The sequence below is a fragment of the Mustelus asterias genome, unplaced genomic scaffold (genome assembly GCF_964213995.1).
Source record: "Mustelus asterias unplaced genomic scaffold, sMusAst1.hap1.1 HAP1_SCAFFOLD_2348, whole genome shotgun sequence".
Classification (NCBI taxonomy): Eukaryota; Metazoa; Chordata; class Chondrichthyes; order Carcharhiniformes; family Triakidae; genus Mustelus; species Mustelus asterias.
Window position 1 is genome coordinate 33,250 of NW_027592293.1, and position 18,163 is coordinate 51,412.

Below are 18,163 nucleotides of genomic sequence, written 5' to 3' on the forward strand. Positions count from 1 at the left end.
GTTTGTAGATGTGGTGCCAATCAAGCTGGCTGATAGAACCATAGAAAATTACAGCTCAGAAACAGGCCTTTTGGCCTTCTTGTCTGTGCCAAACCATTTTTTGCCTAGTCCCACTGACCTGCACTTGGACCATATCCCTCCACACCCCTCTCACCCATGAACCCATCCAAGTTTTTCTTAAATGTTAAAAGTGACCCCGCATTTACCACTTTATCCGGTAGCTCATTCCACACTCCCACCACTCTCTGCGTGAAGAAGCCCCCCCTAATATTCCCTTTAAACTTTTCTCCTTGCACCCTTAACCCATGCCCTCTGGTTTTTTTCTCCCCTAGCCTCAGTGGAAAAAACCTGCTTGCATTCACTCTATCTATACCCATCAAAATCTTGTACACCTCTATCAAATCTCCCCTCATTCTTCTACGCTCCAGGGAATAAAGTCCCAACCTATTTAATCTCTCTCTGTAACTCGGCTTCTCAAGTCCCGGCAACATCCTTGTGAACCTTCTCTGCACTCTTTCAACCTTATTTACATCCTTCCTGTAACTAGGTGACCAAAACTGTACACAATACTCTAAATTCGGCCTCACCAATGCCTTATAATACCAATACCTTACCATAACACTCCAACTTTTATACTCGATATTCCGATTTATAAAGGCCAATGTACCAAAGGCACTCTTTACAACCCCATCCACCTGTGACGTCACTTTTAGGGAATTCTGTACTTGTATTCCCAGATCCCTCTGTTCAACTGCACTCTTCAGAGTCCTACCATTTACCCTGTACGTTCTTCTTTGGTTTGTCCTTCCAAAGTGCAATATCTCACACTTGTCTGCGTTAAATTGCATTTGCCATTTTTCAGCCCATTTTTCTAGCTGGTCCAAATCCCTCTGCAAGCTTTGAAAACCTTCCTCACTGTCCACTACACCTCCAATCTTTGTATCATCAGCAAATTTGCTGATCCAATTTACCACATTCTCATCCAGATCATTGATATAGATGACAAACAACAATGGACCCAACACCGATCCCTGCAGCACACCACTAGTCACAGGCCTCCACTCAGAGAAGCAATCCTCCACTACCACTCTCTGGCTTCTTCCATTGAGCCAGTGTCTAATCCAATTTACTACCTCCCCATGTATACCCAGCGACTGAACCTTCCTAACTAACCTCCCATGATTGTCAAAGGCCTTGCTGAAATCCAGGTAGACAACATCCACCGCCTTCCCTTCATCCACTTTCCTGGTAACCTCCTCGAAAAACTCTAATAGATTGGTCAAACATGACCTACCACGCACAAAGCCATGTAGACTCTCCCTAATAAATCCCTGTCTATCCAAATATTTGTAGATCCTATCCCGTATCACACCTTCCAATAACTTGCCCACCACCGACGTCAAACTTACTGGCCTATAATTTCCTGGATTTCTTTCGGAACCCTTTTTAAACAACGGAGCAACATGAGCTACCCTCCAATCATCCGGCACCTCCCCCGTGAATACTGACATTTTAAATATGTCTGCCAGGGCCCCTGCAAGTTCAACACTAGCTTCCCTCAAGGTCCATGGGAATACCCTGTCCGGTCCTGGGGATTTATCCACTCTGATTTGCCTCAAGACAGCGAGCACCTCCTCCCCTTTGATCTGTAAAGGTTCCATGACCTAGTGTCAAGCTTCTTGAGTGTTGTTGGAGCTGCACCCATCCAGGCAAGTCGGGAGTGTTCCATCACACTCCTAACTTGTGCCTTGTCGATGGTGGATAGGCTTTGGGGAGTCAGGAAGTGAGTTACTCGTCGCCGTATTCCTAGCCTCTGACCTGCTCTTGTAGCCACTGTGTTTATGTGGTGAGTCCAGTTGGGTTTCTGGTCAATGGTAACCCCAAAGGTGTTGACAGTGGGGGATTCAGTGATGGTTACACCATTGAATGTCAAGGGGTGGTGGTGAGAGTGTCTCTTATTGGTGATGGTCATTGCTTGGCATTTGTGTGGCGCGAATGTTACTTATCAGCCCAAACCTGGATATTGTCCAGATCTTGGTGCATTTGAACATGGGCTGCTTCAGTATCTGAGGAGTTGCGAATAGTCCTGAACATTGTGCAATCATCGGCGAACATCCCCACATCTGACGGAGGGAAGGTCATTGATGAAGCAGCTGAAGATGGTTGGGCCCAGCTCACTACCCTGAGGAACTCCTGCAGAGATGTCCTAGAGCTGAGATGACTGACCCTCCACAACCATCTTCCTATGTACCAGGTATGACTCCAACCAGCGGAGTGATATCCATTGATTCCAGTTTTGCTGGGGCTCCTTGATGCCACACTCGGTCGAATGCTGCCTTGATGTCAAGGGCAATCACTCTCACCTCACCTCTGGAATTCAGCTCTTTCATCCATGTTTGAACCAAGGTTGTAATGAGGTCAGGAGCTGAGTGACCCTGGCGAAACCCAAACTGGGCGTCACTGAGCAGGTTACTGCTGAGCAGTTTACTATGAAGTGGTATGGAGAATCGCATTGGAAACAGCGATTCACAATCGCTCGAGCATTCCTTCGATTTAAACGTCTTTTATCAGTATCCCATGTGCGTCGTCTTTCCCCATTTTCAAATTGGTTATAACTGCTTTCAACACTAGGTCTGTTATTAACGCAACTGTCTCTGTTTAAAGGCCTTCGTGTACCATTTGGTCTGGCACACCTTGACTCCTCCATTCTGGGTGCTATGGCATTCCGGTCTGCATTGAACAAGGTAGCGCGGAAGGATTGTTTCCCAAAAACTTTTTAATGATGCTGCCATTTGATCAAAGAGGGGCTCTGTTCCCCTTAATTGTATTCCAGTCATTACTGAAAGGGTATCCATATGCAACAGACCTGCACAGTCCAATAACCTAAAGGCCAAAACTGCATTTGGAATCTCCAAATTAAATTCATTAGCCTGTTACGGCCCCTATCAATATCCATGATATACTCTTCCATGGACTGGGTGTCTTGTCTCCTAATCCTGTCAAACATCAACCATCCTTCATAATTCTCCAAGAACTCATCTTTCTGGTAAAACCTACCTAAGTATTGTAGCAGGAGCTGCAGCCCTTCTTCCTTATTCAGGGCATCTGCTGTCCAATCGGAAAATACTTTGCTTCTTATCTTGCTTCTAATTGGAAGCAACAAAGCTAAAGCCATACCTTTTTTTTCGGTATTGTGGTGACAAAGGTCTACATTTCCACCTCTGCCTTCCACTGCCGATATGGTTCAGCATCTGAAAAGACAGGAGGACAATCCAATCCCACCAGTTTACTTCCACCTTCTGCCATGGTGATAGCACCTCTTCAAAAACAAACACCAAATTACGATGGGTTTTCTTCTGGTACCAGTGTTTCCTCAGAAGGAACTCTTCAAAAATGCAGCGAATGAAAATACAACAAAACTTACTCCACTAATAAATCAAAGACAGGATTTAACAAAGAAACATCATTGCTCCAAACTTGGGGACTCGCCCTGGGCCACTCTAAGCTTCCCCCAACTCTACATAGTTCCTTACTTTTTGTGAATCAGCTGGTCAGCTGACTATTACATCGCTCTGTAATTGGTTCCATGGTTTACTGGTTCAGCTGACCCTTGCATCTTGTTCCCATTGGTCACATTACATCCAATACAAAGTTGTCACTGGTTACATTGTATCTTTGCATCTTTGTCTCCTCACAGGCTACAGGGGAGGTCCCAGAGGATTGGAGAATAGCCATGTTGTTCCTTTGTTTAAGAAGGGTAGCAACCGGTGAGCCTTACATCAGTGGTAGGGAAATTATTAGACAGGATTCTTCGAGACAGGATTTAGTCTCACTTGGAAATAAGTGGATGTGTTAGCGAGAGGCAACATGGTTTTGTGAAGGAGAGGTCGTGTCTCACTAACGTGAGCAAGTTTTTTGAGGAAGTGATGATGATTGATAAGGGTAGGGCAGTGGATGTTGTCTATATGGACTTCAGTAAGGGCTTTGACAAGATCCCTCATGGCAGAAGGTGAAGTCGCATGGGATCAGAGGTGAGCTGGCAAGATGGCTACAAAACTGGCTCGGTCATAGAAGACAGAGGGTTGCAGTGGCAGGGTGCGTTTCTGAATGGAAGGCTGTGATAAGTGGCGTTTCTCAGGGATCAGTGCTGGGACCTTTGCTGTTTGTAATATATATACATGATTTGGAGGAAAATGTAACTGGTTTGATTAGTAAGTTTGTGGATTTCACAAAGTTTGGTGGAATTGCGGATAGCAATGAGGACCATCGGAGGATATATCAGGATATAGATTGGGTGGAGACTTGGGGAAAGAGATGGCAGATGGAGTTTAATCCAGACAAATGTGAGGCAATGCATTTTGGAAGGTCTAATACAGATGGGAAATATTTAGTAAATGGCAGAACCCTTAAGAGTATTGATAGGCAGAGGGATCTGGGTGTACAGGTACACAGGTCACTAAAAGTGGCAACGCATGTGGAGAAGGTAGTCAAGAAGGCATATGGCATGCTTGCCTTCATCAGCCGGGGTATTGAGTTTAAAAATTGGCAAGTCATGTTGCAGCTTTATAGAACCTTAGTTAGGCTGTACTTGGAATATAGCAATAAATTTACAGTAAATATACAGTAAGAACCCTTACAAATATTGATAGGCAGAGGGATCTGGGTGTACAGGTACACAGGTTACTGAAAGTGGCAATGTAGGTGGAGAAAGTAGTCAAGAGAGCATACGGCATGCCAGGGCATTGAGTTTAAAAATTGGCAAGTCATGTTGTAGCTTTATAGAACCTTAGTTAGGTCGCATTTGGAATATAGTGTTCAATTCTGGTCACCACGCTACCAGAAGGGTGTGGAGGCTTTGGAGAGGGTACAGAAAAGATTTACCAGGATGTTGCCTGGTATGGAGGGCTTTAGATCTGAAGAGAGGTTAGAGAAACTTGGTTTGTTCTCACTGGAACGGCGGAGGTTGAGGGACGATCTGAGATAAGTCTACAAGATTATGAGGGGCATGGACAGAGTGGATAGTCAGAAGCTTTTTCCCAGGGTGGAAGAGTCAATTACGAGGGAGCTTAGGTTTAAGGTGCGAGGGGCAAGTTTTAAAGGAGATGTACGAGGCAAGTTTTTTACTCAAAGGGGGGTGGGTGCCTGGAACTCGCCGCCAAGGGAGATAGTGGAAGCAGATATGATAGTGACTTTTAAAGGAAGTCTTGACAAATATGTGAATAGGATGGGAACAGAGGGATATGGTGCACGGAAGGGTTGGGGTATTAGTTAAGATGGGCAGCATGGTCGGTGCAGGCTTGGAGGGCCGAAGGGCCTGTTCCTGTGCTGTAATTTTCTTTGTTCTTTGTATTGACCATATAGACGTGGAGGAGATGTTACCTTTTGTGGGGCAATCTAGAGCAAGCGGTCATAATTTTTGGATAAGGGGTAGCAGATTTAAAACAGAGATGAAGAGAAATTCTCTCAAATGGTTGGGAATCTGTGGAATTCGCTACCCCAGAGTCTGGTAGATGCCAGGACAATGAGTAAATTTGAGGAGGAGATGGACAGATTTGTAATTAGTAATGGGTTGAAGGGTTATGAAGAATGGGCTGGAAAGTGGAGTTGAGGCCGAGATGAGATCAACCATGATGGTACTGAATGGCGGAGCAGGCTCGAGGGGCTGAATTACCCACTCCTGCTCCTAGTTTTTTTATTCTTATGTTAATACATGCTGAACATTTCATGACAAGTTATAGAAAATGCTTAATCATTTCTGCATTAATAGAACTTCCATCAACTTTAAATGATGAAAACAAAAGAAATATTTACACAGCTCTCACAGTCAATGTTGTGAGCAATCAGCAAGCATTTCACTTCACTTGCACTTGCTTTACGTGCGAATCACTTCAGTCAGACCGGTCGGAAAAAAAACTATGTTTTCATCATTTAAAGTTGATCCTCTTAAGGATCAACAAGGTCATCTATGTGCGGATCCACAAGTGATGGGTGAGATCCTAAATGAATATTTCTCATAGTATTGACTGTTGAGAAAAGCATGGATGTTAGGGAACTTGAGGAAATAAATAGTGATGTCTTGAGGAGTGTACATTTTACAGAGAAGGAGGTGCTGGAAGTCTTAAAGCGCATTCAAGGTAGATAAATCCCCAGGCCTGATGAAGTGTATCCCAGGACATTGTGGGAGGCTAGGGAGGAAATTGCGGGTCCCCCAGCAGTGATATTTGAATCATCGATAGTCACAAGTGCCTGAAGATTGGAGGGTGGCAAATGTTGTGCCTTTGTTTAAAAAGGGCTGCAGGGAAAAGCCTGGGAACTACCGGCCAGTGAGCCTCACATCTGTGGTGGGTAAGTTGTTGGAAGGTATTTTAAGAGACAGGATCTACAGGCATTTAGAGACGCAAGGACTGATTAGGGACAGTCAGCATGGCTTTGTGAGTGGAAAATCATGTCTCACAAATTTGATTGAGTTTTTTGAAGGGATAACCAAGAAGGTCGATGAGGGCAGTGCAGTTGATGTTATCTACATGGACTTTAGCAAGGCATTTGACAAGGTACTGCATAGTAGGTTGTTGCATAAGGCTAAATCTCATGGGATCCAGGGTGAGGTAACTAAATGGATACAAAATTGGCTTGATGACAGAAACCAGAAGGTGGTTGTGGAGGGTTGTTTTTCAAACTGGAGGCCTGTGACCAGCATTGTGCCTCAGGGATCAGTGCTGGGTCCACTGTTATTTGTCATTTATATTAATGATTTGGATGAGAATATAGGGGGCATGGTTAGTAAGTTTGCAGATAACACCAAGATTGGCGGCACAGTAGACAGTGAAGGAAGTTATCTCCGATTGCAACGGGATCTTGATCAATTGGGCCAGTGGGCTGACGAATGGCAGATGGAGTTTAATTTAAATACATGCGAGGTGGTGCATTTTGGTAGACTGAACCAGGGCAGGACTTACTCAGTTAATGGTAGGGCGCTGGGGAGAGTTACAGAACAAAGAGATCTAGGAGTACATGTTCATAGCTCCTTGAAAGTGGAGTCACAGGTGGACAGAGTGGTGAAGAAGGCATTCGGCATGCTTGGTTTCATTGGTCAGAACATTGAATACAGGAGTTAGGACGTCTTGTTGAAGTTGTACAAGACATTGGTAAGGCCACACTTGGAATACTGTGTAAAGTTCTGGTCACCCTATTATAGAAAGGATATTATTAAACTAGAAAGGGTGCAAAAACAATTTACTAGGATGCTACTGGGAGTTGATGATTTGAGCTATAAGGAGAGGCTGGATAGACTGGGACTTTTTTCTCCAGAGCATAGGAGGCTGAGGGGTGACCTGAAAGAGGTCTATAAAATAATGAGGGGCACAGATCAGCTAGATAGTCAATATCTTTTCCCAAAGGTAGGGGAGTCTAAAACTAGAGGACATAGGTTTAAGCTGAGAGGGGAGAGATACAAAAGTGTCCAAAGGGACAATGTTTTCACACAGAGGGTGGTGAGTGTCTGGAACAAGCTGCCAGGGGTAGTAGTAGAGGTGGATACAATGTTGTCTTTTAAAAAGCATTTAGATAGTTACATGGGTAAGATGGGTATAGAGGGATATGGGCCAAATGCATGCAATTGGGACTAGCTTAGGGTTTTTATTTTAAAAAAGGGGGCAAGGACAAGTTGGGCCAAAGGGCCTGTTTCCCTGCTGTAAACCTCTATGACTCTGTAAGTCATAGAGTCAATCAACGGAATGTGGCAGCCCTCTGCGTGGGAAATGGTCAACAAAATGTCTCGTGGGCCACACTCAGAACCCAGATGGGCCGTATGTGGCCCCTAGGCTGCAGCTTGCCCACCACTGTGCCTTTCATCTGTGTCTTACATTTTCCAACTGCATTTTTAAATCTTGTTACAAAGTTATCAATCAGCTTGTCTAATTCCTGTCTGAGGCCTTGAAATTCAAACCGGAAGACCAGATGATTTGATTTTGGCTGGAGTGCGTGCTGAACTTTTCCAAAAAAGAAGGTCTGGGCTTTTGCTGTCCTCCTGAGTAAGCTCCTAGTTGTTAAATTTAACTCTTTATTTCCTGCCCCCCCCCCCCCCCCAACATCTCTTCATTGCTGGTGTCTTGTAGGAAACTATTGAATGGTACTGGGAAATGAACCGGGCCAAGTGTTAGATTTGGTTGTGGGAGAGCACTTTGGAGATAGTGACCACAATTCGGTGTCTTTTGTTATTGCAATGGAGAGGGATAGGGCCGTACGGCTGGGCAAGGTTTACAATTGGGGGAGAGGTAATTATGATGCGATTAGGCAAGAATTAGGGGGCATACGTTGGGAACAGAAACTGTCAGGGAAAGGAACTAATGAAAAGTGGAACTTTTTCAAGGAACAAATACTGGGTGTCCTTGATAGGTATGTCCCTGTCAGGCAGGGAGGAAATGGCCGAGTGAGGGAACCATGGTTCACGAAAGAGGTGGAATGTCTTGTGAAAAGGAAGAGGGTAGCTTATGTAGGGATGAGGAAACAAGGTTCAGATGGCTCGATTGAGGGTTACAAGTTAGCAAGGAACGAGCTGAAAAAGGGGCTTAGGAGAGCTAGGAGGGGACATGAGAAGTCCTTGGTGGGTCGGATCAAGGAAAACCCCAAGGCTTTTTACTCTTATGTGAGGAATAAAAGAATGACCAGGGTGAGGTTAGGGCCGGTCAAGGACAGTAGTGGGAACTTGTGTATGGAGTCAGTAGAGATAGGCGAGGTGATGAATGAATACTTTTCTTCAGTGTTCACCAAGGAGAGGGGCCATGTTTTTGAGGAAGAGAAAGTGTTACAGGCTAATAGGCTGGAGGAAATAGATGTTCGGAGGGAGGATGTCCTGGCAGTTTTGAATAAACTGAAGGTCGATAAGTCCCCTGGGCCTGATGAAATATATCCTAGGATTCTTTGGGAGGCAAGGGATGAGATTGCAGAGCCTTTGGCTTTGATCTTTGGGTCCTCACTGTCCACGGGGATGGTGCCAGAGGACTGGAGATTGGCGAATGTTGTTCCTCTGTTTAAGAAAGGGAATAGAAATGACCCTGGTAATTATAGACCAGTTAGTCTTACTTCGGTGGTTGGTAAATTGATGGAAAAGGTCCTTAGGGATGGGATTTACGACCATTTAGAAAGATGCGGATTAATCCGGGATAGTCAGCACGGATTCGTGAAGGGCAAGTCGTGCCTCACAAATTTGATTGAATTTTTTGAGGAGGTAACTAAGTGTGTTGATGAAGGTAGGGCAGTTGATGTCATATACATGGATTTTAGTAAGGCGTTTGATAAGGTCCCCCATGGTCGGCTTATGATGAAAGTGAGGAGGTGTGGGATAGAGGGAAAGTTGGCCGATTGGATAGGTAACTGGCTGTCTGATCGAAGACAGAGGGTGGTGGTGAATGGAAAATTTTCGGATTGGAGGCAGGTTGCTAGCGGAGTGCCACAGGGATCAGTGCTTGGTCCTCTGCTCTTTGTGATTTTTATTAATGACTTAGAGGAGGGGGCTGAAGGGTGGATCAGTAAATTTGTTGATGACACCAAAATTGGTGGAGTAGTGGATGAGGTGGAGGGCTGTTGTAGGCTGCAAAGAGACATAGATAGGATGCAAAGCTGGGCTGAAAAATGGCAAATGGGGTTTAACCCTGATAAATGTGAGGTGATTCATTTTGGTAGGACTAATTTAAATGTGGATTACAGGGTCAAAGGTAGGGTTCTGAAGACTGTGGAGGAACAGAGAGATCTTGGGGTCCATATCCACAGATCTCTAAAGGTTGCCACTCAAGTGGATAGAGCTGTGAAGAAGGCCTATAGTGTGTTAGCTTTTATTAACAGGGGGTTGGAGTTTAAGAGCCGTGGGGTTATGCTGCAACTGTACAGGACCTTGGTGAGACCACATTTGGAATATTGTGTGCAGTTCTGGTCACCTCACTATAAGAAGGATGTGGAAGCGCTGGAAAGAGTGCAGAGGAGATTTACCAGGATGCTGCCTGGTTTGGAGGGTAGGTCTTATGAGGAAAGGTTGAGGGAGCTAGGGCTGTTCTCTCTGGAGCAGAGGAGGCTGAGGGGAGACTTAATAGAGGTTTATAAAACGATGAACGGGATAGATAGAGTGAATGTTCAAAGACTATTTCCTCGGGTGGATGGAGCTATTACAAGGGGGCATAACTATGGGGTTCGTGGTGGGAGATATAGGAAGGATATCAGAGGTAGGTTCTTTACGCAGAGAGTGGTTGGGGTGTGGAATGGACTGCCTGCAGTGATAGTGGAGTCAGACACTTTAGGAACATTTAAGCGGTTATTGGATAGGCACATGGAGCACACCAGGATGATGGGGAGTGGGATAGCTTGATCTTGGTTTCAGATAAAGCTCGGCACAACATTGTGGGCCGAAGGGCCTGTTCTGTGCTGTACTGTTCTATGTTTAACATGCTCTTCTGTTTAAACTTTGCAAACACTTGCACAAAATCATCATTGTGGGCCATAATTGTGCAGTCTTTGTCCTGCCAGTCAATATTGCGTCTTTGCACAATTCACAAAGTTTCCTTTCCGGCACTAATATGGGTCGATTTTCCAAATCAGCACTAACTTAATATGAAGTGATTTTGGTTTACTCACGGGCACCTGCTGCCACCATGTTATATATTCTGTTGACTTTTGGTTCCCAGATGATAATACTTTAACCTTGGAAGGATCAGAAATTCTTCATGTTTAATCTTGCCGCGCTGTCCAGTAGAAAAAAGGACCAGATTGAACTGGTTCTGTTTGTGGCCTCCCTGGAGCACTTACACATAACAATTAGATCCCAGCTAATTAGTTCCTAGCTCTTTATGGATTTTTGCTGATAATAAAACATTATATCACAGCTACTGATGCACAAAATCTCAGAATGAATGAATGAAAAATGTATCATTTTAACATCAGGTTCTTTTTCTTGCAGTTTAATGAAGCTTCTCCAATTCAAGCTGATACAAAAGGCTACATAAAGTCGCCAGCAATTGCCGAGAGGATACACTGCGTTGTATATGTGATTGATGCAAACAAACCCACCATCCTCTCCCCTGCAATGGAAAAGAAAATGTGCGCCATTCAATCACAGATTGCTGAACTGGGTGAGTGTAGTTCAGAATGGTGGCACAGTGGTTAGCACTAGTTTACCAGTGCCAAGGACCCAGGTTCAGTTCCCAGCTTTGGGTGACTGTCTGTGCAGGGTCTGCACGTTCTCCGTGTCTGCGTGAGTTTCCTGGTTTCCTCACACACTCCAAAGATGTGTGGGTTAGGTGGATTGGCCATGCTAAATTGCCCCTTAGTGTCCCAAAATGTGTAGGTTAGGGGAATTAGCCATGGGAAATGTGCAGGGTTATGGGGACAGGACAGAGGGGGAGGGCCTGGGTGGGATGCTCTTTCAGAAAGTCGGTGCAGACTCGGTGGGCTGGATGGTGTCTTACTGCACTGTAGAGGTTCTATGATTCTAATAATGTAAGAAGTGGAACATAGACCAAGTGCAGCCTGTGATCAGGACCACCAATCGTGCTGTTATCACTTTATTATTCTGATTATTCACTGGAACTTCCCCAGGTTCAGTAGAAAGTGTTCATTTATACAGCACCTTTCATGATCTCAGCACATTTCATGGCCTCATGACTGTGAATTTCTACAGGTATTTAAACAGGAAAGGAGTAAGAAAATTGAGTGTTGGTCTTCTCGAGAGTGAGAATGGGTGCTTAATATTAGATAATAAGGAAATGGTGGGTGAAATTAACAAATATTTTGTTTCTGACTTCACTGTAGAGGATGCAGAAATATTCCAGTAATAGCTGTAAATCAGGAGGTGGGAGGGAGAAAGGGACTTCACGGGGCCAGATGTATTGAATAAACTGATGGAGCTGCGGGTGGCCAAGTCTTTAGGTCCTGATGGACCTCATCCAGGTTCTTGAAAGAGGTGGTTAATGAGCTGGAAGATGCGTGTTGGTAATTTTCCAAAATTCTTCTAGATTCTGGAAAAATTCCACCAGACAGGAAAGTAGCAAATATAACTCCTCAATTCAAGAAGGGAGGGAGGCAAAAATCAGGAAACAATGAACCAGTTAGTTTGTGTCTGTCATGGAGAAGGTGTTAGAATTGATCATTAAAGAGATTGTAGTTGGACACATTGAAAGATGCAAGGCAATTGGAAAGAATCTGCATGGTTTTGTGAAGGGAAATCACAGTTAACCAATTTATTGGAGTTTTTGAAGGATTGACATGCGCTATGCCTAGGTTTTAAAGTTCAAAGTTTATTTATTAGTGTCACAAGTCGACTTACATTAACACTGCAATGAAGTTACTGTGAAAGTGCCCGAGTCACCACACTCCGGTGCCTGTTCAAGTACACTGAGGGAGAATTTAGCATGGTCAGATATGCTGCACTTCCAGAAAGATTTCCAAAAGGCATTGAGAAGGTGCTGCATCAAAGGTTATTGAGGTGTTGTTGAAGGGTGAAAATCCTGCTTCAAGCCAATGTTAAATGACTGTGGAGTGGGTGGGGTAGGCAGGGATCATGCTACCGCATTTTATCCAACCCATTATCCATTTGATGCATCTACAGGAAGAATAATACCTCCCAAATTATGATTGCTATTTCCAAGCATTAAGTTTTTAAGTCTTTCCATTTACTTGAAAAAGATGTCAGGTTTTCCGATTTGTATATTGTCAGAAGTGGCTCCAGCAATGCAACGGACTGGGAGACATAAGCACAGGCCATTTAGCAGGCTCCCCGCTGGGTCCCATGGCCTCCACAAGTCTCCAGCCACCGGATTTCCAGCGTCGTCAGCTCCATATTTTAAATCAGAATTTTAATATCATTAGCGGGCCTGGGACTGAAGTCTCCAGGCCCCATAGCCTCTCTATCACACACCCGCCACCAGGAGTGATTCACTCCAGTAGGCTTTAAAATAGCTCTGCACCAACGGGGAGCTGGTGGCCCAACACCGCTGGAATGAAAGGGGGCCATGGACGCCACCCAGGAGGTTGGGGTTAAGGGGGAGTGTCCCCAGGCATTGCCAGCCTGGCCCCCCTGGCACTATCCAAGGGGCAAAGTGGTAATGCCCAAGTGGCACCTTGGCACTGCCCACCAGGCATCGGGCAATGACAAGGGGGTGGAGCCTAATCGGTTCAGGGCATCTGGGGGAGATCACTGGGGGTGAGGGGTCCCACTGCCACTCTGCAGTTGGGTTCACTGGCAGAGGAAGGGAAGGGGCTGATCGGGGCTAGCCATCAGGGTGGCGGGGTTGGGGGGGGGGGGGGGTGGTCGAGGGAGAGGGAATAGGCAATCAGAACTGCCGGGGGGGGGGGGGGGGGGGGGGGGCGGGGGGGGGGGGGGGTTGGATGTGGCGTGTTTGAAGTGGGGAGGTGGGGTGGGTTCGGGGCCGGCCCAGAGACGTCCAGGAAGCCAGCGATCGGGAGGTAGGGGGATCGGAGGGCAGTGTTGCAGGGTTGGTGTGCTGCACCGCAATCGGGAGGCTGGCAATGCAAGGCTACTGCACATGCACCGATGTCCGCTCTGACAGATCGGTGCACGCACAGTGGCCCGCTCAGCATGATGCTGCCGGCCTCTCCAGCGGGAATAGGCCCCACCTGGATTTTTACCGTGATTCATGCTGAGGAACTCTGCAGTGCTTTGAGTGTTTTGGGGATTCATTTTGAAAATCCCGCGAAAAAAACCAGCGGGATTTACTCCAGCTTTTACGCAAATTCGACACTTAGAATTTTTTTGGGAGAATCCCGGCCATGAAATCTGAGCCCCATCTGCTGTTCAGGTAGATCTGAAATATCCAGTGAACCAGTTTGAAAGGACAGGCTAATATTTATCCTTTAATTCTTTGCGTTATTCCTAAATATGTCTTGTGTCTTGTTGTGAGCAATGCCATAGGAGAGCTGCTAATAAATAAATTATTTCTCTCACCTATAGAGATACCCCAAGTTGTTTTATTAACCAAAGTGGATGAAGCTTGTCCTTTGATCGGGAAAGATCTGGAAAATATTTATTGGAATGAGCACATTGAACAAAAGGTACAAGTTCTCTTCTATCACCAATTTTCAGAGTTTAATCATTCACAGTGACTGAGATTTTGCAATAGGAAGAATTGTGAGGCTGTCATGGGAGCAGAAGAATGTAAGAAACAGGATCAGGGATTAGGCCATTCTATCCTTCGAGCCTGTTCTGCAGTCAATAAAATCATGGCCCCAATATTCTACCTCAACTCCCACAAGTTCATGGCCAAATTCCATTTTCAAACTTGCTGCCCACACCACTGTAGTGGGTCAGATCTCAAACAATGATGAAACGGAGTACAGGAAAGAGTTAGAGAATCTGGTGAACTGATGTGAAAGCAATAATCTCTCCCTCAATGTCAGTGAAATGAAGGAGATAGTCATCAACTTCAGGAAGCGTAATGGAGGACATGCCCCTGTCTACAGGAAGAGGAAATGGTCGAGAGCTTCAGGTTCTTAAGTGTCCAGATCAACAACAACCTGTCCTAGTCCCCCCCCCTCATGCCAACAGTATAGTTAAGGAAACCCACCAATGCCTCTACTTTCTCAGGAGACCACGGAAATTTGGCAAATCTGCTACGACTCTCACCAACTTTTACAGATGCGCCATAGAAAGCATTCTTTCTGGTTGTATCGCAGCTTGGTATGGCTCCTGCTCTGCCCAAGACCGCAAGGAACTACAAAGGGTCATGAAATAAGCCCAGTCCATCACGCAAACCAACCTCTGATGAAGGGTCATCCAGACTTGAAACGTTGGCTCTATTCTCTCCCACAGATGTTGTCAGAGCTGCTGAGATTTTCCAGCATCTTTTTGTTTCAGATTCCAGCATCCGCAATATTTCACTTTTATCTCAGTGAATATACTTGGCTTTGCCTATTCGGAGGGCACTCACTGTGGGCTTATTTATTTGCTGAGAATAAATGAAATGAATCCTTATGAAAAGTAAATAAGTGACAGGTCTGTTTCCTTTGAGAGTTTGGTGCAATATGTATTGACTTGAGAATCCCTTTGCTTGAGTTGCAATAGACTGCACTCCACATTAGGAAGAATGAAGGGTTGCTGAATTGCACTCTCCAGAGTGGGGCGCTCAACAGCAGTTGCGATTGATGGGGGTTTATGAGCAGTGACTGGGACAGTGGAATTCTTTGCTTGATACTGGGCTATGGGGGAATACATACACTGGCGGAGTTAGGTGAAGGAGAAGTTTTGGAGTTTATTTATTAGTGTCACAAGTAGGCTGACATTAACACTGCAATGAAGTTACTATGAAAATCTCCTGGTTGCCACACTCCGGCACCTATTCAGGTACACTGAGGGAGAATTTAGCATGGCCAATGCATCTAACCAGCACGTCTTTCGGATTGTGGGAGGAAACCGGAGCACCCAGAGAAAACTCGCACAGGCAAGGGGAGAATGTGCAGACTCTGCACAGTCAGTGACCCAAAACCGGGAATCTAACCCAGGTCCCTGGCGCTGTGAGGCAGCAATGCTGACCACTGTGCCACCGTGCCGCCTAAATGGGAGCAGGTTGAAGTGGATATTAAAGGGGACACAGACTGGTCGACCCAATGGTCACTTTCTGTGTACATTCTGTGTAATCCTCGATACTTGTTTGGGAAATGTGGTTCTTAAGGATTGTTGGGAAAGGGTGGAAATGGTAGTAAATAAAACTGTTTATGATGAATCAAACATCCTACTTGTGTTCTTATGTCCCTTTATTATTTCTATGATTTTTTTTCCCTAGGTACTGGAAGTTCAAAGAAAACTCAGAATGCCAGTTTCATGCATATTTCCTGTGACCAATTATTGGTTAGATATTAACCTGGTGTTTACTATGGACATTTTAATACTTTCCGCATTGCTACAGATATTGCGATTTGTCGATGACTATTTTGAGAATCTGGATGACTAACTGTCAGTGTGTTGGATTGCTTTCCAGCAATCCCTGCTCCTTTATGGGTGGTAATTTCAGAATCGTTTCACCCGCAGTCCGAGTGAATTTGAAAACAATCATTCCCTTTCTCGCTTTGCTGGGATCTCACAGCCCTGAGTAGAATAATATAAAAATAATGTAGTTTAGAAGAATACCGGTGTCAGTAGTGTAAGGGAAGGGGTTAATCAAATTGCTCTGAAATTTCCCAACGTTTGACTATTTTTGAATCATTTTTGCTTTGTAGTATTCTTTTAGCATTTGCTGCTCAGATAAAGAGGTTCAAGTCAATTATGATGCATTGACCATTGAATTGCTACATTACGACTGAGTTTAGAGCAATGGTCAGTTTAGTATCTAATTAAAATACTGATGCATACAATTCGGAGATTATCAATCAGTTCGTCAAATATTTTACAGATGGAAATTATTCTTCTTTTTAGAAGTAGGCGATTGGTACAGATTTATAATTAATGGTTTTATCATTTGGTGGGATAGCAAGTAAAGTCGTGAAACTCTTGATCAGAACAACTCCCTGACATTGGTATCTTGTCTCTATAAATGAGTAAAGCCAGTTATTACCATAGAACCATAGAATCCCTACAGTGCAGAAGGAGGCCATTCAGCCCATGAAGTCTGCAGCAACTGTCCAAAAGCGTATCCCAACCAGGCCCTCCCCTCCACCCTATCCCCATAAACCCGCGCATTTGCTATGGCCAATCCACCTGAACTGCACATCTTTTGGACACTAAGGGCAATTTAGCATGGCCAATCCATCTAACCCGCACATCTTTGGAATGTGGGAGGGAACCGGAGCCCCCGGAGGAAACCCACTCAGACACGGGGAGAACTTGCAAACTCCGCACGGACAGTGACCCAAGTCTGGAATCCAACCTGAGTCTCTGGCGCTGTGAGGCAGCAGTGCTAACCACTGTGCCACTAATAAGGGATAAGCTTACTACAAATCAACAAAAGTGTTTGTACTATGAAATGCTGAAACATGTGGATTTCTGTATAGAAAGAGGGAAGACAAAGATAGAAAAATGGGTGTTGAAATTTGTAAAGACCTAGCTACAGTGCTCAGAATGCTGACATCTTTGTTTCACTCCTTTGACTAAATCTGAAAGATGTTGCCGTATGCCCCACTTTTTTGATGTATGTTTATTACTGCATTTTTAATAAATCTGTGACCGATAACATTCAGTGTCCACGATTTCAATTGATTTGAGGAGCGAATGATAATAAATGAGAACAGATCAGTCCTCTCTACCAATGGGAAGCAAATCATTCCCTTCGCAGAGGAAGGAGTCCGGAGGAATTGGTCAGAATCTTAAAATTAAACTGCTTTAAAAGCAAAATAAAGGAAAACTTAAATAATGAGATTGAAGCAAGATGCTGCAAGTCTGAAATAAAACAGAAACTATTGGAGAAACTCAACAGGTCTGGCAGCATCTGTGGAGAGAGAAACAGAGTTAACAGTTTGAGTTTCTGCAGAAATTTGTTTTTATTTCAATTAATTTGTGGGCCGAAGGGCCTGTTCTGTGCTGTACTGTTCTATGTTCTAATGAGATGGCTTAGGTAAATTGAAACATCATTTAATGGTGAAGATGAAAAACGTCTCTCAAGAAGGTCTAAACCCCTTATTCATTGGGTCACTGGGTGTGACCTTACATTGTTAATTTTCTGTCGTGATGATACTGTGCCTTTAAGAATTGTATTTTTTGCGGGATCTGTTTTATGCATTCGGAGCCATTCTATATTCCAGCATCCTCTATTGTTACTACAGCAGTATAATTGATGCAATGTTTATTTTACTATGAACTAATGCAGTGTTCTGTTGGTTTTGGTGTTCCCCTAGAATTGCAGATTGGGGCTTGATTGGGATAATTGGCAGGTATGGCCAATTATCCCAATCAACAGGGAAGCTTGGCTGACACAAAATATTCAAGCTTAGATGCTGCTCTTGAGTCAAGAGAGAGCAGCGTCTCTATTCTCCCCTCTCTGAAGTTGGATTCTGGAATCTGCCCGGAGATAAATCTCTTTTTGGAGATTCTGCTATACGAGAATGGAGCTTTCTCTGAGAGTTGCTGCTTTGGAAGCTGTAGCAAGAGAAGTATCCCTTTCTTTCTCTGGAGACTGGAAGCTGCCAGAGACTAGGTTTACTTCTCAGGTTTTGCTGTTCAGAGGATATTTTC

The 18,163-nt window shown here is 44.7% G+C and overlaps 1 protein-coding gene across 2 annotated transcripts in view; it reads left to right on the forward strand.

The window, feature by feature from the left end:
- Positions 1–17,163, forward strand: part of LOC144489603 (interferon-induced protein 44-like) — a 38,364-nt gene extending 21,201 nt beyond the window's left edge. For both annotated transcript variants that reach the window (XM_078207468.1, XM_078207469.1), the window contains 3 exons: positions 10,946–11,117; positions 13,955–14,055; positions 15,783–17,163. In XM_078207468.1, the coding sequence (XP_078063594.1) occupies positions 10,946–11,117; positions 13,955–14,055; positions 15,783–15,950 (441 nt within the window). In that variant the 3' untranslated portion in view covers positions 15,951–17,163. The remainder of the gene's footprint in view (positions 1–10,945; positions 11,118–13,954; positions 14,056–15,782) is intronic.
- Positions 17,164–18,163: the final 1,000 nt, after the last annotated feature.